This window comes from Emys orbicularis, chromosome 2 (assembly GCF_028017835.1).
Source record: "Emys orbicularis isolate rEmyOrb1 chromosome 2, rEmyOrb1.hap1, whole genome shotgun sequence".
NCBI lineage: Eukaryota > Metazoa > Chordata > Testudines > Emydidae > Emys > Emys orbicularis.
The window spans coordinates 280,720,923-280,743,647 of record NC_088684.1 but is presented as its reverse complement, the minus strand read 5'-3'; the positions used below and the strand labels follow the sequence as shown (position 1 = coordinate 280,743,647).

The window sequence follows — 22,725 nt, the reverse complement described above, 5'->3', positions numbered from 1 at the left end:
TTATTCATCTTTAAAAGCGCATTCATTCATAATGATTTAAAAATGCATTACTTGGGAACAGCTTCTCTTTGTTTGAGTTTAAAAAAAGACAGTGTTACCTGTTCCGTAACTGGTGTTCTTCGAGATGCGTTGCTCATGTCCATTCCATAATAGGTGTGTGTGCTTGCCACATGCACTGGTGCCGGAAGTTTTTCCCTCAGTGGTATCCATACGGGACTGGCTCTGGCACCCTCTGGAGTGGCGCGCACATGCCATGGTATAAGGGGCACTGCCGGCTCCCCCCCCACTCAATTCCTTCTTGACGGAATCTCCGACAGTGGGGAAGGAGGGCGGGTCATGGAATTGGACATGAGCAACACATCTCGAAGAACACCAGTTACAGAACAGGTAACTGTCTTTTCTTCTTTGAGTGCTTGCTCATGTCCGTTCCATATTAGGTGACTCCCAAGCAGTACCAAACAGATGCAGGTAGGAGTTCACGGACGTGTAGATTGCAACACAGCTCTGCCGAACCCAGCGTCATCTATGGCCTGCTGAGTGCGCCGTGAATGTGTGAACCGAAGACCACGCTGCGGCTCTGCAAATGTCCTGGATGGGAATATGCGCCAGGAAGGCCGCCATGGACGCCTGGTCTCCGGTCGAATGGGCCCTCATGATTGGTGGCGGTGGGACTTGTGCCAGCTCGTAACACAGTGGTAGGCTACCGGCAACACACGGGCCGCACGCAGCTCATCAGGGTAATCCGTTGGCGGGCCGCGAGACAGTTTATTTACATTGACTATTCACAGGCATGGCCACCCGCAGTTCCCAGTGGCCGCATTTCAACGTTCCTGGCCAATGGGAGCTGCGGGAAGAGGCGCGGGCTGGCCACCGTTTCCCGCAGCTCCCATTGGCCAGGAACAGCGAACCGCAGCCACTGGGAACTGCGGGTGGCCGTGCCTGTGGACGGTCAATGTAAATAAACTGTCTCGCGGCCCGCCAGCGGATTACCCTGACGAGCCACGTGCGGCCCGCGGGCCACAGGTTGCCCACCACTGTCGTAACAGCGCCGGATGCAGGTGATGATCCAGTTGGAAATCCTCTGGGAGGGCACCGAAAGGCCCTTCATCCTGTCCGCTGTCGCGATGAAGAGCTCGGTTGACCTGCGGAAGGGCTTGGTACACTCCAGGTACAACACCAAGGCACGTCTGACGTCCAGGGCATGCATCCTCCTTTCCTCACTACTGGTGCGCGGCTTGGGACAAAACACCAGGAAGAAAGACTCCACTTTCGGCAGAAAGGCCGGATGGGGTCACAGTTGAACTTTGTCCTTGTAGAACACCATATATGGCAGCTCCGATGTCAGGGCTTTAATCTCCGACACTCGTCTCGCTGATGTTATCGCTACAAGGAAAGGGAGCAGGAGCCCATAGGCTCAAAGAGCAGACCCGTGAGCCTAGAAAGAACCAAGTTAAAGTCCCACTGTGGTAGAGGAGCCTAGATCGGCGGGAAGAGCCTCGCGAGGCCTCTCAGGAATCTGATCGACATGTCATGCAAGAACACCATCTGACCTTGGATCGGTGGGTGGAAAGCGGAGATGGCCACAAGGTGCACCATGATGGAAAGAGGCCAGTCCCTGGTTCTTAAAATGAAGCAGGTAATCTAAGATAGATTGTAAGGGGGAGCATGACAGAGATGTTACGCTTAGACGCCCAATAGGAGAACCTCGTCCACTTCGCCAGGTGGGTTGCTCTGGTGAAAGGCTTCCTGCTTTCCAGGAGGACTTGCTGGACCTCATCAGAGCAGGCCCGCTCTTCCGGGTTCAACCATGCAGCATCCAAGCTGTGAAGTGGAGGGAGGCGAGGTTGCAGTGGAGGAGGTGCCCGTGATCTTGGAAGGGGCCAGGGAGTGGTCGTCGCTGGGTTCATCAGCGTGATGAACCAATGTTGGCACAGCCACACTGGGGTGATCATCATGACTTGGGCCTTGTCTCTCTTTATATTTGACAAGACTCTGCTGATGAGTGGGATCATTGGGAATGTGTATATCAGACCCCCTGACCATGACAGGAGGAAGGCATCGGAGAGAGAGCCCTTGCCCAGACCCCGGAGGGAACAGAATTGATGACATTTTCTGTTCTGTCTTGTGGCGAATAGGTCCACTTGGGGAGTTCGCCACCTCTGGAAGAGCATTTGGGCTCCTCCGGATGCAGCGACCATTTGTGGTGAGAGAAAAAAAACCTGCTGAGGCGATCTGGTCATGCCGGGGAGGTGACAGGCCTCCAGGTGCATCACGTGCTTGATGCAGAAATCCCACAATTGGAGAAGCCTCTTGACAGAGAGCTGACGAGCGTGCTCCCCCTTGTCTGTTGATGTAAAACATCGAGGCCGTATTGTGCGTCACCACTCTCACCATCTTGCCTGACAGATGCGGTAGAAAGACCCCGCAGGCCAAACGTACCACTCTGAGCTCCATGACGTTTATATGCAACGTCATCTCCTCCAGGGACCACGTCCCTTGGGTCCGTAGCTCGCCTAGATGCGCTCCCCAGCCGATGTCCGAAGCATCCGAAATCAGTTCAACCGAGTGGCTTGGGCTGTCGAACGGAACTCCTTCCAGGACAGCCTTGGGATCGGTCCACCATTGCAGGGAGGCAAGTATCACCAGTGGGACGGTAATGACCTTGTCCAGGTGATCTTTGGGCTGGAAATAGACAGTTGCCAGCCACTGCTGCCAGGGTCGCATTCTGAGCCTTAAATGGCAGATGACATACATACATGCTGCCATGTGGCCCAGCAGATGCAGACATACCTAGGACGTGGTTAGAGGGAATGCAGAGACCCCTGCGATGAGGTCCACCATCGTCTGGAACCTCTCCTGCAGCAGGAAAGCTCTGGTGCAGGTGGAGTCGAGCACCGCTCCGATGAACTCTATCCTTTGCATCGGAACTAACGTTGACTTCTTGTCGTTCACCAACAGGCCCAGGGACCAGCACATGACCTGTAGCACCGCGATTTCCCTTTGGACTTGAGACCTGGAGCGGCCTTTGACCAGCCAGTCGTCGAGATATGGGTATATTTGAATACCCCAACGCCTGAGGTAAACTGCTACCACTGACATGCACTTGGTAAACACTCTCAGTGCTGTCGCTAGGCCAAAAGGGAGAACTGCAAACAGGTAGTGGTTCGATCCCACTGTGAAGCACAGGAAGTTTCTGAAGATTGCTATATGAAAGTACGCATCCAAGTTGAGGGCAGCACACCAGTCTCCTGGATCCAGGGAGGGTATGATGGGGGCCAGGGAGACCATGCGGAACTTTAACTTCTTTAGGTATTTGTTGAGGTCTCGCAAGTCCAGGATGGGTCTTAGACCGCCTTTGGCCTTTGGGATTAGAAAGTACGTGGAATAGAACCGCTTGTTCCTGTACTCGCGAGGAACTTCTTCCACTGCTACCTTCACCTCCTGTGTAAGGAGACTTTCGTGAGAAGGGTCCCTGAAGAGGAACAGGGAAGGGGAGTGGGAGGAGAGGTAGAAAGAAACTGGAGGGTATAGCCCTGGGCCACTGAGTTGAGGATCCAGCGGTCCAAAGTTATTGCGGTCCATGCAGGGAGAAAAAAAGAAAGGCGCTTGGAGAAACATAGGGAGGATGGAGCCGGGGTACAGTCTGGTTGGTCGCCCTCAGGTGCACCCTCAAAACACCTGCTAGCCACCCTGCCTGTTGCGGGAGACGCCCGATTGGGTAGAGGGCGGAGGTTGGTGGCTCTGGCGACGTTTGTAGCCTTTGCTCATCTCCTGCCTGAGTTGGCTCCCTTGACCCTGGGGCTATTGCAGCTTGAACCGCCTATGGGCCAGACCAGGGATGTAGAGCCCTAGGGTTTTCAATGTACTACAGGAGTCCTTCAACCCATTTAATTTATTGTCTGTTTGCTCAACAAACAGCACTTGGCCATCAAAGGGAAGGTCCTGTATCGATGGCTGGGCCTCTGTCGACAAGCCCGAGAGAAGGAGCCAGGACACCCTCTGCATGGAGATGGCTGGGGCCATGGTGCATGCCGCAGAGTCTGCCGCGTCCGAGGCTGCTTGCAGGGCTGCTCTGATTGCAGCCTTGCCCTCATCGAGGATCACCCAGAACTCCTTCCTGGTGTCCTCGGGAAGCGAATCCTCAAACTTGGCCATGGCTTGCCACATATTGAAGCCATAGCAGCCAAAGAGGGCTTGGTTGTTGGCCACCCTCAACTGGAGGATGAATAAACTTTGTGTCTGAACAAATCCAGCCTCTGAGTTTTTATTCTTAGCAGTAGCTCCTGGTTGGCCTTGTCTCTCCCACTCATTAACGGTCACTACTACTAGGGAGCTTGGGGCCAGGTGGGTATATAAGGACTTATAACCCTTAACCAGCACAAAGTACTTTCTTTCTGCCCTCTTGGAGATGGGGGGCAGGAATGAGGGTGTCTGCCACAGGGCGTTTGTGATCTTAGACAACCCTTCATGGAGGGGCAGAGCCTGGCCTGTGTTGTTGATCAGAGGACATTGCATAGGGAGTCCAACGGTTCCTCCAGCTCCTCTGCCTGGAGCCCCAAGTTAGAGGCAACTCTTTTCAACAATTCCTGATGAGCCTTAGCATCATCCTGAGGAACTGGGTGAGGGGCCCCCAAAATTGCCTCATCAGGCGAAAATGAGGAGGAAGCTGGTGCCATGGGATCTGACACGTCCATTGGTGGTCCAGCTGGCTGATCCCCAGGGTCCGCATGAGCCTGAGGGGTTCCCGTTTCAGGAACGGCTGGCTCTGGGGCAGGGCGGGATACCGAGGCCGATGGTTTGTCCAAGGCCCCTGCCACTGCCCTGAGCCCTTGTGAAGACTGGGTAAAGCCCCGTGGGTTACATGGGTACCAGGCAGCCAGCCACTGGCCCTGGGGCAGTTGGCGGTACCATCGACATCGAGGGGACCACCGGTGCCGGGTTTTGGCACAATAGCAACGACTCCTGTCCGGTGCCGGAGCTCGAGGCCGAGTGGTTGCTCTCAGGTGACCATGAGCAAGTAGATCGGCGATCCTGGTCGCTGCAGTGCCAATCACTGTGCCTGGAAGGGGAACTCTCCACTCGGGACGAGTCCCTTTCGCGGGTCCTTGGAGACCGACAGTGTTCGGCAGATCGGCGACGGCGTTCCAGCGATCTACACCTCATGCTGCTCAACCAGTACCGGGATCTGGAGTGGGAATGGGAGCTGCAGTGGGTCAGTCTCTGGGAAGACCTTCCTCCCGACCTAGGGGATCTGTGTTGCGATGACGCATACCAGCGAGCCAACATCTGGTGACTCTGCTCCTGAGACCAACTGTGTTGGGCCCGCCACCGGTGACGAGCCATGGGTGAAGCACTGGGCTGGGTCTTGGTGCTGTTGATGCTGGGAAGGGCGGATATCTATAGGCACCGGCGAGGTGCGCAGAGTCCTGCAGGCGGTGCCGTGAGTCCGGACACTGGTGAGGGCTTCGCCGAGCCTGCCTCTCTGCCTTCAATGCCTGGTGGCTCCGCGTGGGCAAGCGCTGGTGGGTCATCCCCCACGATGGGGAGCAGTGCCGCTGAGACGGTGACCTGTAGAAAGGACCCAAGGCGGGTTTACCCTCAGACCGGGGTACCGCCGTAGCCGGTGTGGACGGCACCAGTAGCACCAGGATATCCTGCGCTGCCTGCAGGGCCCCGGGCATCGACAGGACCTCTAACTGACGAAGGCCCTCGTCACTGTCCAGCGTGGCAGGCATGGGTTGGGTGGGCTGGACTGCTCGACCTGAGCTGGGGCCCGACTCCCGGTAGGAGGTATCGAGCTGCCCTCCTCTGGCCTTGGCTCCCCTCCTACCCTCTCCTTCCCCTTGCGGGATGTAGGAGATCTTCCTCTTCCAGTCTTCTTTTGCCGTTTGGCAGGTGCTGGGAAGGGGGATCGGCACCAGTCCATCGAAGGCGCCAGTGGGGCTCTCCGCACTGATGCTGTGGTGCTCGGGGCAGAGTCAGACCTCGACTGCTCCAGTGTCGGAGTTAGAGCTGACTCCATTAGGAGCACTTTGAGACGGATGTCTCTCTCCTTCTTAGTCCGAGGTTTGAAGGACTTGCAGATACGGCTCTTGTCGCTGATATGCGACTCGCTGAGACACCTTAAACAACTATTATGCGGATCGCTGATGGGCATCCATTTCTTGTAGCAAACGCAGGGCTTAAAGCCTGAGGACCGAACTTAGACTAAGTCCCATTCGGGACCAACCAAGTAAATCACTCTAACCCTAACACAGTAAGGGAACCTGAACTATGTACAACTATTTTACAAGAAAAGTTTGAAACACTGAACAAAGTGAAAAAAGCTAGCTGAAGCAGCAGACGTTACAGAACCGTCACTGGTGGCAAGAAGGAACTGAGGGTGGGGGGAGCCAGCGGCATCCCTTATACCGCAGCATGTGCGCACCACTCCAGAGGGTGCCAGAGCCGGTCCCCTACAGATACTACTGAGGGAAAAACTTCCGGCACCGGTGCATGCGGCGAGCACATACAGCTAATATGGAATGAACATGAGCAAGCACTCAAAGAACTATTAGTATTTGAATGAAGGGGAAGAAACAGACTGTAGTTTACACTTTTTTGCTGAACCATGAAAGATGCATTCTCATCTTTAGAAGTATTAGAAAAACAAATATGTAATAACTATTAGTACTCTTTAGAAAATTGAGCAGTGTGTGTGTGTGTGTGTGTGTGTGTGTGTGTGTGTGTGTGTGTGTGTGTGTGTGTGTGTGTGTGTGTGTGTGTGCTTAGCTATAAAATTAGCTTACAAAATCATGCAATTCAGCCTGGATAGTAAACACAAAGTCTCTACAGAACATTCACTGTTAGAATTTTGCATAATAAAATACAGTTATGTGGTAACTTTGACTATAACCTGTCCAGCAGAGGCTCTGAGAAGGTCAGCCTCCTCTCAATTAGAAAAGAACAGGATTGGGGTTTTGCCAATATTTATTCATCAGCATAGGTGAAAATACACCTCTACCCCGATATAACGCGACCCCATATAACACCACTTCGGATGTAACGCGGTAAAGCAGTGCTCCGGGGGGGCGGGGCTGCGCACTCCGGTGGATCAAAGCAAGTTCAATATAACGCGGTTTCACCTATAACATGGTAAGATTTTTTGGCTCCCGACGACAGCGTTATATCGAGGTAGAGGTGTACACTCCTCTCCCATCTCATTCACCTCCATCAGATGTGTGCTTCACGGCCTACTTAGGCCCATTTAACTGCTGAAGTTATTATATGTGCACAACTTTATTTTTTAAATAGTGATGTAAAATGCAAAAAAAATATGATAATGCAACATTAAGATTGCAAAGTTTAAAAACACAAAAGGCCAGGAAATGCTAAATCATGCTGCCAATAGCAGCATTAACTGAGCAATATTGCATATGTTGCATTTTCTATTCCTGTTTTGTCTGGTTAACTCTGTAGTTTAATATTACTGTTTATGTCATAAGATAGATAACAAAACATCTGGAATGTGTAGCACAAAGTTTGTAGTGTTTTTAAAACCACATTACTTGCAATCTTTGCTTTCTAATTATTTTACTTATCATATTACATTTTGAATAAGGTGGAACCTTACCCGTTTCCAGGTCGCTAACAGCTGTTTGTCAGACATCTGTTCTGGATAATCAGCAATTGCAAAAACACAGCCCAACAGGAAATATTCTTCTGGAACTAGAATAGTTTGCAGATGAAAGAATAGAAAATTGTAAACTAAAGCAGTTTGGAGGCTACCATTTCAGACCACATTTGTTATATTAAAATTTGCCACTATCAGCTATGGAATAAATGAAATTTGAATTTTCTTTCTTTCTTTCTTTTTAAAGAATTTAATGCTCAAAGGTTCTAGAATTGGACACCCTGGACACTGAAGTCCTGCTTCTCTACAATACAGCCCAAGAAGTGTTTTTTCCCCCAATGTGAAATGAAAACTAGGTCAACCAAGAATTATATGCTATTCATTTCATATAAACCACTACCAGTCAGATGGAAAAACTTTCCAGCTGATACCAGGATGGGCAGGAGCTGAAACAGAAATCTAGATGTGAATGGTAACAGAATATCAATTTCTCTCATGACCCATCTAGTTCCCAGCCTTTTGGAATATTCTTCCCCAACCTCTCTCTTTTTGAAAATTTCCCTCCCCGCTTCTCAAAAAATAAAGTTGTGTTTTGCTTTTATATGTACAGTACACATAGACTAACACAATATATGCATTTAGATGGTAGTGGCGAAAAACACAAACCAGAAAATAGGAAGATCTCAATGCTTTCACCTTCCATCGAGTACTGGATAGTCCCTAGTTTATAGTATATTATATTTTTGATCAAGAACAAATTTTAACCCAACGAACATTTCATATGGTTGGCCATCACTTTCAGGATTATAAAGCAATCATTACTAACTCTCTATGGCTGGATCATGTCCAAACAGCTGATGTTGTTGCAGCTGTGGCTGCTGGTGATGTTGCAGTTGTTGGGCTGGCACCTGATGTTGTAGCGGCTGAGATGTTTGAGTCAAATGTTGCGGCGCTTGAGTTTGCATTTGCTGCTGTTGATGTTGCTGATGTAATCGCTGTAAATGCTGCTGTTGCAACTGCTGTTGCTGAATTTGCTGCTGTTGCTGCTGTAGTTGTTGCTGTTGAAGGTTCTGCTGTTGTATTTGCTGTAATTGTTGCTGCTGCAACTGTTGTTGTTGTAACTGATGCAACTGCTGTTGCAAGGCATGCTGCTGTTGGAATTGCAGCTGCTGCTGAGGCCGGTGGAGTTGTTGTTGAGGATGGAGTTGTTGCTGTGGAAACTGTAGCTGCTGTGCAAACTGGTGTTGCTGATGAACTTGCTGTTGCTGTTGTGAAAACTGATGAGACTGTTGCTGTGGGAAAGGTTGTTGAGGAATCTGTGGTTGTTGCTGTTGCTGCTGCTGTTGCTGCTGCTGCAACTGCATAAGTTGTTGAGGTTGAAGGTGTAAAAGAGGGTGGTGCTGTTGCTGCTGTGTTTGATGTTGTTGTTGTAATAAATGTGTCTCTGGAGTTAATTTCACTTGGCTAAACAACACAGCGTTTGTATGTCCCTGTTGGCTATGATTTACTTGTTGTTCTAAACTTTTTGTAGGTGCTGAAAGGGATTGCAAGATCTAGAAAACAAAGATTAATGTTGTGACCTTTAAGATATAAAAATATAAATAACAAATTTGAAAAATATTTAGCTTTTTAAAAAATGAACGAATATAATATGCCTACCTTTTACATACCTTTCAAAGTAAACAAAATCCTTCATTTATATGTTATTACATCATCACTACAACAGCATTCAAAAATGGAAAGAGCATATTTAAAGGAATAATTGCACTATAAATGGCATAGCTAAACTCTAAAGAAAACATGAAAGTGGAAATAACTCCAAAAATCTGTGCAGAAAGTCCCAACTGTCTAGGCTGCTTAGGAAGGGGATTCAGCACAGGCCACCTTTTTCCCTCCAAAAATCTACATGGCATATGGTAAGATTTTTTGTGGGCATCCCAAAATGGATCATGCTGTAACAGCACAAACACTAGCAGTCGCATTACAATCAAAGGAAGTTGTGATGTCATGAAACTACCTATTCTGATATGTCCTTTACAAAAAAGTCTAAAAGTTGCTAAAATATGAGGGTTTTTTTTTATTTAGTCTGTCTATGTTAATGGCAACAGTCATATACTTCTGGGGCTTAATTTTCATTTTTTACTTTGCAGTTCACAATTAAGAAAAGATTGCTTCACACTTAACAGAAGCTCAGATACCATATATATTTAATTTTTTTTAAAAAAGGTACTAGATAACAGAAAAACTATGTCAATAATACCAAAATGTGTACGAAAACAGCAGATACTTTTCTAACATTAATAAATAATCAACTTCAAAAAGCCACAGAAAGATACAGTAGTCTCCATGAACTACTAATCTACAAATTTCATAAAAGTCTTTCAAAACATGAAATATTCATGGAGAGGAATCTAAAAGTTATTCTGAAACAATCAAAACTGGTTTATTGGACTATTTCACTACATAAAATCTGAATGTACTGATAAAAAAAGACTAAAATAAATTGTATTTAAAGATGGTAAATTAAAATGATAAACTATCCCGTTCCCCCAGCTTTCTTGTTTAGTTCTTTAACATCTGAAAAAACCTGATGACGTGTCCAAAAAAAAATAAGGAAAGTCAGGAAGCCCACTTTCATTTTTGTTTAATACATTTTCCCTTTTGGAGTTTCACTGACTTCAGTCTTCCCATACAATAGTAGACAGAAATTCCTTCTGTGATGGCACCAGCCATCTTAGTCAATGCAGGACAGTTTATGAGCGCCAGCAACCATCACAGTTCCCACGAGCCAAAAGCAAACATCCCTTGTTAAAAGAGATGCCACTACTCAGGGCTGGTACTTTATTTGGTGTCAGGACTGATCAGCAGGCAGTGCAGACCTGCCCATAAGAGACAGTTATGTGGGCCCATCACTTGTAGTTTTTGAACATATCAACAGATAATGAATTAAATTAATGAATTTTGTCCTCCCAAATTCCCGGATATGTACAAAACCACACTTACCTAGGGTTACCATATTTAAAAAATAAAAAAAGAGGACACTCCACAGGGCCCTGGCCCCGCTCCTTTCCCACCCCCAGCCCCGCCCCAACTCCGCCCATTCTCCGCCCCAACTCCGCCAATTCCCTGCCCCTTCCCCAAAGTCCCCGCCCTAACTCCGCCCCCTTCCCTGAGCGCCCCGCATTCCCCCTCCTCCCTCCCAGCCACGCGAAAAGGGCTACCTGAGCGCTACCGGCTTCACGGTTTGCCGGGCAGCCCCCAGACTCTGCGCCCCCGGCTGGCGCTTCCCCAGCGCAGCTGGAGCCCGGGAGGGGAAGTGCCCGGCCGGCGGCTCAGGGTCCGGAGGCATGGGGGCTGCCCGAAGCCGGTAGCGCTCGGGCAGCTCAGCTCTTAAACAGAGCCGAAGAGTCAGGGGAGGAGCACAGCAGCCGGAGCCCGGGAGGGGAAGTGCCCGGCCGGCAGTATTTTTCCCGGACATGTTTGGCTTTTTGGCAATTCCCCCCGGACGGGGGTTTGATTACCAAAAAGCCGGACATGTCCGGGAAAAACCGGACGTATGGTAACCCTAAATTACCCCATTTTACAGATGGGAAACTGAAACAGAGGAATTAAGTCATTGTTTCACGGATGCATGGGATGCTTGTGCCTGAACCTAAATCCCCAGTTTGGTGTCTTAAGCACAGAACCATCCTTTCTTCTAGAAGCAAATCCTTTTCAGATGTCTTCCTGCACAAAGTCTTTACTACAGTAAATTTTACTATAAACACTTTTTAAAAAAATCTCTGAGATTGTACAGAATGCAGGGGGAAGAGGGAACACATGAATTCTAGTGGAAGGGAAATTAAAAGCACATCCAGCATTAGATTTTCCCTTTCAAATCAAACAGAAAAACACAGAAAATCTCTCTTACACAAGATCCCCATTAATATTAATGGTAGTCTTTGTATAAGGGCTGCATAACTGGGCCCAGTTGTGAAACACAGCAACATCAGCTAAAATTTGACATAGACAGACAAATAGGTTAAAACGAAAGCTTAAGTGAAATTTGCATTAGTTATATTTGGTTGTTCTACTGCTACAAAGGAAGGAAAAATATCTATTTTAAAAGTTGCATAGTATCTTCAAAGGCCAAATGATTAAAAAGACCTGCTTGCACATGCATTGTTGTGTATGCATGTGCAATTGAAAGCCAGGTATTGGCACAAGCAGGAAGCCAAGGAGACATCTAGTAATCTAAACACACGTGTGTCTATTTACTCAAGCAATCAACAGTTAAGCGCGCACAAAAACTTGCCCTAAGGTCTAATTTACCTTTGCAAATAAAAACAATTGAGAATTTAGCACGGTCATTCCATTTTTCAGATTGTCTGATAATGCGTAGGCAATGCTATGTGGTATGCACTGTTCTGCCCACCAACAGAAAGGTTGTCAGACACCCTAGGCCCCTTCTGATCCCATCTTAAAAGGAGAGGATGGGGTAGGACAGTGGTCCTCAACCAGGGGTACCTGTACCCCTGGGGGTAGGCAGAGGTCTTCCAGGGGGTACGTCAACTCATCTAGATCAGTGTTTCTCAATCTCGGGGGACTGCGACCCTCCTGAGGGTTGCGGGACAGGTTTAAATGGGTGGCAAGTGCAGGGTTGGCATTAGGCAATGGCAAGCAGGGCAACTGCCTGCGGCCCCACACCACAGGGGGCCCCACGAAGCTAAGTTACAAGCTTCAGCCTAAGACGGCAGGGCTCGGACTTCAGCCCCACGCAGCGGGGCTTGGGCTTCAGGGATATGTAGTCTGGAAAGACTGAGAACCACTGGGGTAGGATTTATCATACAGAAAAAAATATTACATTTGTTACTCAATCCCTTCCCATTTGTTTCTCTTATACACCTGTTATGTCATATCTTTTAAACTGTAAGCTCCTTGGGGCAATGACTGTTATGTGATCTATGTTTGTACAGCACTTCGCACCAACAGGTCCTGATCTCACGGAGGCCTCTAGAGGCTATAATATAAACATTAAATAATAATAAGCACACACACAGAGGATAGCTTTGGAAGGATCCCCAGTATGCAAGGAGATCTGTATATTGATTTCCAAAATCCAAAAGGTCCCATAGTCTGCATGACACACAGCAAACACAGGTTATACTTCAAGATGTGGGGCAAAACTCTCAGAAGTGCCTGAGTGACCTAGGAGCCCTTGTCCCATTTTCAAAATTGACTTAGGCACATGGGAGCTTTCAATGTGATTTAGGTTCCTGAGTGACTCAGTCATTTCTGAATATGGGATGTGCGCTCATATGTCACTTGGGGTATGTCTACACTGCAATGCAAGCCCAGGGTTCAAACTCAGGCTCAAGCCTAAGCACACATCTGTCTACACATAAATTGTGCTAACCCAAAGGTGAGACCCAGGGTCCCAGGACCCCACCGGGGTGGAGGGTTCGAGCCTGAGTCAAACCGGGATCCAGGGTTCAAGCCCTATCACTTTGTAGTTTTGATGCAGCTCCACCGGACTTGTACTCTGGAAGACTGCCAAAAAGTATCCCACGATCCCATGGGCTGACTTTCTTTGTGCTCTGGATAGTTAAGTTTGGTGGACAGTCAAGTTTTCCCACACTGCACCATTAGCAAAAGGCTAGAGCGGCCACATTTTGGGAGGGCATTAGGAAGTCTGGGATATGGATGATTGGACTCAGTCCTGTATAATGCCATGTAATGCCTCTGGAGCCCTAGTTTTGGAACCAGAATTACAAATAAGCATATAGACGCTAAGGCCCTAGGTAACAAACCCAGGTCTGCTTACTTGAGTTCTACTAACCCTGGACTTACACCGAAGTGCAGACATACCCTTAGGCACTTTTGAAAGTTTAACCCATGGTCTAACTGTTGCACATTCAAGTACAATTACCTGAATAAAATGCACTGTCTATAAGAGTCAAATAAATTCACCAGCATCCTGCCTTTCCCCACTCCCATCCTTTCAACATGCATTCACTGAAATCCAGTAGTGTGTTTATTTCAATGCGTGATCACTTATTTCATATTCTTTTCTAGAATAAATAAATTAACCATAATTATTTTACACCAAAACTATGTGGATTGCTCTGGAGATAGAATGTATAAGTTAGGACTTTCGCAACTGTACCTTGGCTGTACTGCATAGCAATTTAACATTACTCAGTAGTACCAAACACTGCAAACGCACAATAGGAATCAAATTGCAGCTGTTTGAGAGAACCATCAACTTTAAAATTTTCTGAGTATAGAACATGGTAATTTATTGCACTGAATAAAAGTACTGAAGGACACAAAGTTTGGTTTAATAAACAGGGTAACTAGCTTGAAGACTGTGAATCACTTTGTGCTCCTGCCAATATTGAAAGTGCCTAATAGGAATCTTGGTATCAAATGCTGGAGTTAAATCCTGATTTTTGTAATATCACTATATTCCACCAGTCCACAAATTTTTCCTTTTGTGAAGCTAAAATACTAATGAATAGGTTGACTACTGGGGCAAAGTTTAATCTAGCTGTATGTAATCTCTATGTAACCTGGGAATATTTTACCCCCCTTCTCATATTTTGAGGATTTCGAAAGGAAACAAAGTTCTTTAAAATGTTAGCCCAATATTGAAAATTAAAAATCCAACACTTACATGTGCTACATTTGATGGCCTATTAATCTGCTGAATATCAGCACTATTAGTAATGTTTCTTAATGTCCGTACTGCTGGACTCCACGTAGTCATCATTTCTGGTCGTTCAGAGCCTTGGGTACCTTGAACGGAAGCCATTATATTACCTCTGATTTCCGGAGGCAAAATATTGCCTGGTACTGGTGGGACATTGGCACATAAATTAATTAACCCAGAGTCCTTGCCTTGAGGCAACCTGCGCTTTGCTGCAGCTGTCTGTGGGACTTCAGCTGGTGTCCAGTTCAAATTCCTTTCTTGCTTTTCAGGAGAGGAATCTGAGGAATCATCAAACATCAATTCCCCTTTTGTTTTATCAGCACTAATAGATTTTGGTGAAAAAGCCTGGTCACCCAAAGGCGATCCGTCTCGAGATGATGCTGGGCTTGATAATTTTTCATCGGTACTAGCTTCATTTTGAGAATCTTGTTCTTCATTTTCTGCATCTTCTTCTTCCTCATCCTCTTCCTCCTCATATATAATTAGACGGGGATGATAGGATATCTCTTCTTTTTTAGCTTTATCAGATATAGAATCTAGTACCCAATCAGGTGTCACAATTTTAATGCTCTCTCGTTTACAAGCGCATTCATATTTTTCCTGTGGACAAGACATAAGAAAAGACTATAAATAGAATGCATTACATATCTCGTCCCACACATAACTCGACAAGATTGAATTATTTCTAGTGATATGAATAAAGATTAGCTCCGAATATGATTTCATATACACTTAGCCGACACCATCACTATCAACTTTTATCTTGGTGTCATAGTGCACATGACTACACCAGAATCCGTAAAACAGCAACAACTGAACATTTACAAATTACACTTTAACAAAACCCAAACTAAGAACCAAGAAAGAAGTGATCAGACAGATTAACTCAAGTAAGGCAACTGCTTTCAAGCAACCAACTCTTACCCTTTCAGTTGCAACCTACTACAACTCCTATAATTATTCATTCACTTATGGATGCACTATAACAACTGCCATGTCATTAGTTTGTTATGCCACTAGCTTTAAAAATATTGTCAATAACTGTGACAGTGACATTTTTAAATAAAAGATAATTCTTGCTGAGAAGTGGTGCTGAATTACTCAGGATGAGAACCAAAGGATCCAAACTATTCAGAAGATATACCCATCTGTTGGATGATAACATCCAGTAACCTCTCTTACCATAGTGTGGCCTGTGTTACACTAAAATATTAGGTCGACCAAGCTATGTCACTGAGGGGTGTGAAAAATCCACACCCTGAGTGGCGTCGTTAAGTCGATCTAACCCTGGTGTAGACAGAGCTAGGTCAATAGAAGAGATGGACTACCTATGCTGATGGGAGAACTCTTCCCTTTGACGTAGACAGCGTCTACACTGAAGTGCTACAGCGGCGCAGTTCCAGTTGTGCCATTGTAGTGTTTCAAGTGTAGACAGGCCCTAAAACTCAACAGTCACTGGTGGCATATATTAGTCATCAGATTTTGATACTAACTTAAAATAAAAAAAGACAGTGCATTAAAACTTCATATGGCCACACACAATAAAAAAGTGTGTAACAAATTACAATATAATTTCTTAAAACAAGGGACTTGCATTAAGAACTAATTCAAAACCACATTTTAAAAACTAGCACCATTTTTAGTTCTCAAAGCCCAATGATAATCTGAACAATTTTTTAAACAGTTGCATTCTTGACCAATCATAACTTGGCAAAAGACATTTTTCAAATAAAATATTTCACCTCTGGATTGAGAGAAAGTGTAAGAATTTTCAACTGCCAAAGGTAAATGTTTTAAAAAAGTTATAGGTAACTCCAGGTTCAGAGCACAAGTGCCTTCTCAAGCTTAATCAGAGCACTGCAATAATATAAAACAGCTCCTTAATTAGCTACTCCTATCAGCTGTTAAACACATATTTCTCCTCTCTTGGAGTGGAGAATTTCTTTTGTTGTTCACAGTTTGATTTCTCTGTATCTAGTGAAGGTTTAGGCTCTTCTAAATGGAAAAGAGGAAAACAGATAAAAACCAAACTTGTTACAAGCACATTATGTTTTCCATAATGTTTTATAAAGCTGTGCAGTGCAAAATCTGGAAACTAGTTTAATAAGTTTAATTTATAATGCATCAAAAAAGACCACATATAACTGAAAAATAAATGTAATTTGAACCTAGATCTCCATGAGATAAGTGAAACCAACACTGATCAGACTGTACCTCTTGATATTTTAAAGTATTAACATCAGTATCACCATAAGAAAACATTGAAGAAAACCAAAATCTGGCATGTCTGAGTTGGAAATACCAATTACTCAATGTTCACTTTATTATTAATGGAAGAGTCCAATATTTGAAGCATAAATGTGTTCATGCAAATTAAACTGTGAACTTAAACATTACATTTTAATAAGACAGGTAAACGAATCACCAATATATAACAAGGGTTATTACGCTTTAAAAGCAATCCAGCACTGACATAACTGCTCTGTGTGTGTGCGCGTGCACATATAAAAATTTTGCACTTTCATAGAATCATAGAATATCAGGGTTGGAAGGGACCTCAGGAGATCATCTAGTCCAACCCCCAGCTCAAAACAGGACCAATCCCCAGACAGATTTTTTTACCCCAGTTCCCTAAATGGCCCCCTCAAGGATTGAACTCACAACCCTAGGTTTAGCAGGCCAATGCTCAAACCACTGAGCTATCCCTCCCCCCGATCACATTATAGATATTTTCAAAAGGGACCTAGATGAAGTTAGGCATTCAACTAGTGGGAGTTTGGTCCCTAGCATTTTTATACTCCTTTGAAAACTCAGGCTAAAAGTATATTTTGCATTTCTTTTCTCCATTCTTTGGTGGTCTTATATATTCAGACTGTATCACTTCAAGACAGGGACTCTCTATTTCTATGTATTTTTAAAGCACCTGGCACATTCAGATTATGATCCTGATTGGAACCTTTGGATGCTACCAAAATAAAATAAAAATAACTATATTAAAAATCCTAAACATAATCTGAAAGATTTTTTTAAAATCAACTCACTGTAAGGTTAATATGCTAACTGCCCCAAACACCAGAAGTAAGAGGGCCACTCAACACTGATTTCAAACATTTTCCTCACTTATTAGATCACAGATTGCTGACTCCCATGCCAAATGATGCCTGTACCACTAGACTGTTGACATCAGAGCCACAAAGGAACCTTAGTGGATCATACAGCTAGCCTAAGAGGATCAAGTATTCTTCTCATAGACACGATGCAGCTTTTCATTTTACTATTTTAAATCCCAAAAGGTGTAAACAGTTAGAGAGAGAGAGAGAGAGAGAGAGAGAGAGAGAGTGAGTGTGAGTGTGAGTGTGAGTGTGAGTGTGCGCGCAAAACCTGACCTTCTACAGGCTGGATCCACGCTCCAGCACAATGCTGTAGAAGTTGTGACATCACCAACATAAGGAATGCTGGGGCATCACTGGGAAAGGGAGTCAACAATCTATTATTTTGTGGGACCTGAAAACAAAGACAAATTCAAAAATCAGTGATGTGCTGCAGGCTCTCTTAAACCTCCTATGTGGGGCTTTTCAACACACAATCCTTCATTAAGTTGTTGCTTATAAGAGTATTTTATTTAAAACAAACAAAGTGGAATTTGGTTTGGTGAGCCTCAGTATTTTAAAGGCATCATACAAAATAAATTTAAGATTCACATTAGAACTATATTGATAATGAGACACAATATCTGCAAGTGGCGCTGCTATGTGAAAACAAACTAGCAAGTATTTTAAGAACACAGTGAACCTATAAAATAACTAAGCCCACACTGCTAAGAGACCAACTGTGTAATAAAAGCCTTTGGACGAATCCATAAGGAGTCTCTAAACTACACCACACTTCCTACCATAGAATTAAGCAACAGACATCCTATTGTTTGTGGCCAATAAAACTGTTCAAATCAGCAGGACAGTCACACTTGTGCAGGAAGTTGCCGTATTCAGATTTAATGCTGCTATTAGTTAGTCTGCTTTATTCTCTGGGGTGTGTAGACTGTCAAGATTATACTTACCAGTCTTTCTAAAACAAAGATGGGCTGCAATGGACACACTTTGACCTGTTCCATGGGAGGCTTAAGCAACAGCAGGCTAATTAAAGGAATTTAGGCACCTCTTTTCCTTTGTGATCATTCTCACTTAAGACTCAAAGTACAAAAAACAAATTGGACACAGAGTACATGATTTTCATTCCAAACCTCATGGGATCTCACCACGCAAATAACTCTCTCAGGTGCAAATAACTACAGGAGAAATTTAAGTCATTCAGATATTCAAGCACTTAATTTGTACCTCAACTAATAGTGGCCACAAAATTACAACCACAAAATCGATGCCACTTTTTGAAAAATCTAGCACCAAATATTCATTCCATGGTTCTGATTTTGCTGAATTAGTCGTGAGGACTAAGAGGACATAAGATCCTGGGTATTTGAAGGATCCCTAAAAGGAGTACATCGATGAAACTAAAGGAAGGAGAGAGAGAGAGAGAGAGAGAGAGAGAGAGACACACACACACACACACACACTCCTCAAAATGAAATCTAGACAGTGGAATAGCTTTCCAAGGGAAGTGGTGGAAACATCCTATTGCTTAAAGCACTTAAATTACATTTTACAATACGCTAATAAGTATGCTATTATATTATCCTCAGCCTCCCAGATCTCCCCTTCCACCAGCAGAAGCCAGAACAGCTCTATCTGGGGGATAAGTCATTTTCAAGTGTACCAGATTTTGCTGGTCATTAGAACATAAGAACCTAAAGACCAGCCATACTGGATCAGACCAAAGGTCCATCTAGCCCAATATCCTGTCTTCTGACTGTGGCTAATGCCAGGTGCTTCAGAGGGAATGAACAGAACAGGCAATCATCAAGTGATCCATGCACAGTCGTCCATTCCTAGCTTCTGGCAAATAGAGGCTGGGGACACCATCGCTGCCCATTCTGGCTAATAGCCATAGTTCCACGCCTCAGCAGAATTAGCCTGCCTACTGTACAGCATGTTTACCAACTGGCACAGGCACACATGCCTTAGGCTAGAGAAAAGTGCATCAGGTTGGAAGCCAGGACCACAAATTCAAAACTCACCTCTTCTACTCGTTGTTTATATTTCTCTCTATTAGGCCTGTATTCCTACCTTAGTATCAGCCCTCCCCAACAACACTGATTTTACAAATAAGTTAACTGTGGAGTTGTAGAAGGTCACTTCAGACAGAGCTCAGAACAGGACTTAGGTCTCTAACAGAGCAGGCCCAAGTCTCAGTCATACTTTCTTACAAACCCAATGTGACAAATCTGAGGATAACTCAAGAATTAGAGGTCTGTGCTAGGGATCCGAAGGTCCAGAGTTCAAATCCAGTTTACAGTCCATGTAAAGAGTCCTTACGACTGAAAATGATAGCATCTGATTTTTCCAGCTCTTTTAAAAAAATGATTTATTTAATTCACACAGTGAGAAAGCTTCCTTTAAAACTGAATGTATAGTTAAAAATACACTATAATCTATAATGACACAACGCATAACAAAATACAGGCGCCTCGCATTTCAATAGTCTGTTACACATTTCTATTGCTTGTATTGCATATTGGTAGATTGCATGGTTGAGTCATGGTCCTGGTCATGAGAGTCATGGTCCTGGTCCATTCCCACCCAAATCTATAAGAGAGCCATTGTTAAAATATTAACTTAGCAGCTTCGCCTCTTACATTGCTCATGTTGGGGCTCAGGACCAGCAGGAGACATTCTAGGCTGGCCTAAAAGCTATAGCTCCTTTTCCTCCACCAGCAACAACAGACTTTCACATCCACGCCAACTTCCTGACATCAGATTTTTACAAACAGATCTATGGTCACTTTACAGATGAACAGCTCTGTGTTCCAAATTGTGCACATTACTTGTCTACATAACCATGCATTGTTGTTTCTATTATCCCTGCCTCACCCCAATTCCCACAAACCTGCTGCCTCTTGCCTTTAATTAATTAGCCTGTAGACATTTTGGGGTAATATCTTTTATAGCTCCCAGCACAACCAGGGCCTCTGGGTGCTACTGTAACACAAATAGCGCCCCAACCTCCCCCAGTCCCTCAAGTTATTCTATTCCTGAAGTAAATCTCAACCTCCCTGCCCACCATTCTCCTCTCCATCATGCTCTCCCTATTTCCATTCTATTTACTCTCTTTCATAATACAAGAATAAGAGGATGTTCAATTAAATTGAATGGCATATATTTAAAACTGGTAAGAGAACAATCTGTAGGCCTCACCCCCACAAGATATCAGAGGCCAAGCGTTCAATAGGATTCAAAAAAGGATTGTACAGATAATAAGAACACTACATTTACATTAATTAAATACCAGAAAGGGTATAAACTCTCATGCCCAGGACCTAAATTAACCTTAAGAAGGATTTGGAAGATACTGCTTGTATAAATCAGTTAATCCATAACTGTCCACTATGGAGTTTCTTACCCCTTCCTCTGAAATACTTTGTTCTGGCCACTGTCACAGATAAAATGCTGGTCTAGATGGACTACTGGTCTGATTCAGTATGGCAATTCCTACAATCCTATTTCCTCCATCAACTTCTCTCTCCATCCCTTTGGTCTCCTTCTCCCTGTCCCAACTTTCTACTTCTTCCTTGGTCTCTATTTCCCTTTCTTACCTCCTTTCATCCCCCCTCTCCCCACTAACTGCCACCTCATTTTAAACTTCCCTCTCTCACCACATAGAGACAGGAAGATCTCTACAAGCCCAAAATAAAGGTAAATGTGGAACCCTCTAAATCAAACTCATGTTATATTTGTAAGCCTTATCCCCACAACCCCTACCTGCCACCTTTTTCTTTGTCTCCCTTTTGTTATGTTATCTTTACATGGAACATAAAGGCATAGAAATGACTTTTTGTGTGTTTCTGTGGAGTGCCTGACAGAGTTTTGGACATTATGTATAAAAGCACAATTCAATTAAAAAGTTTGGAGATTTTTATTCAATACTTGTTGTGCCCATCCCTGTGGGAACTGCAAATACCACAGATTATGAGTGATCGATAGATAGCACTCTCTCCTGTTGCTTTCAGCAGCATGTCAATTTTGGGTAGGAATTATACTTCCCTAAGAAAGCATAAGGAACTTGATTTTTCTTAAGTACAGAAACAAGAGAGATCTGTGAAGGTGAATAAGTGACTGTAGCCAAAAGCCCAGTCTATATTTAGATTTGGCTGGGAAAGAAGATCCACAGTTATTCTCCGTCTGTTCTCTTAAGTATTTAATTGAAAGTTCCTTAGCCATGGAAACCTATGGAGAAGGCTGTAAGGCCAGAACTTCATAGCATGCAGTAAACACAAAAATAGAAAAGCCTGACTAAGACTGACCAGGAGGTGCTGACCACACAGAGATCAATGGTATAGAGCTCAGTAGGACATTTCCTAAGACCAACTGGAATAATTAATATTCCCTGAGCCACCTACCCAGAACTGAGATTTCAATGGACCTGAACAATAATCTCTGATTTTAGAAGTGATGGTCCCTGAAGGAACAGATCCAAAGGGAGAACTCTAGATTTCAAAAGACAATGATCTGAGTCTTCAGACAACTCAGCCACCAAAGCTTTCAAAGACCACACGCCAATTATAGGCGAGACCAACTGGCTTGGATCTGAGAAGGCCTTCAGAAAAGGAGGTTAGTTACCTGTAACTGGAGGTTCTTTGAGATGTGTGGTTCCTATCTGTGTTCCACCCATGGGGACGTATGAGCACCATGCACCTGAGTCTGGAGACTTTTAGTAAGCAGTGTCCATTGATCCACACATACCCAGTTGTTCTACTCATGCTCTGAACCAAAGGTTTAAGGTGGGGTGCGGACCAGTCGTCCCCAGTTCCTTCTCCTACCACAAATCCAGTTATGATCCTCAGCAGAGGGGTCAGAGGGCAGGTAGTGGAATACAGATAGGGACCGCACCTCTTGAAGAACCTCCAGTTACAAGTAAGTAGCTTCAATTTCTTCTTTGAGTCATGGGTCGTATGTGTATTCCACACCTGGGAGATTAGCAAGCAGCAGTCAAACAAGAAGTGGGTGCAAGGATGCAGAAGTGATGACTGACTGTAATACTGCTGTCCCTACAGCTGTATCTGTAGTAGAAGACTGGAACAAAACGTAATGTCTTGTGAAGGTGTGTAAGGAACTCCAGGTAGCTGCCCTACATAGCTCTAGTAGAGGTACATCTTGCAGAGCTTGAGCTTGAGTTTGAGTTTGCAGATACTTGCTCCAATAAGCTTAAAGTTCAAAACAACACGTGCTATAGCACAGAAAGGCATAACAGAACAGACAGAGGAATGAGGGAGGTATGGGAATGGTGTTAGTTAAAATGGTAAAAGTTAATT

The 22,725-nt window shown here is 44.7% G+C and overlaps 1 protein-coding gene across 1 annotated transcript in view; it reads right to left on the bottom strand.

Annotated features, from left to right (window-relative positions):
* PAXIP1 (PAX interacting protein 1) overlaps nucleotides 1-22,725 on the bottom strand; it is an 85,918-nt gene that overhangs the window by 37,694 nt on the left and 25,499 nt on the right. The window contains exons 6-8 of the mRNA XM_065399145.1: nucleotides 14,268-14,903; nucleotides 8,439-9,165; nucleotides 7,613-7,707 (exon numbers count right to left, since the gene is read on the bottom strand). Of these exons, the coding sequence (XP_065255217.1) occupies nucleotides 7,613-7,707; nucleotides 8,439-9,165; nucleotides 14,268-14,903 (1,458 nt within the window). The remainder of the gene's footprint in view (nucleotides 1-7,612; nucleotides 7,708-8,438; nucleotides 9,166-14,267; nucleotides 14,904-22,725) is intronic.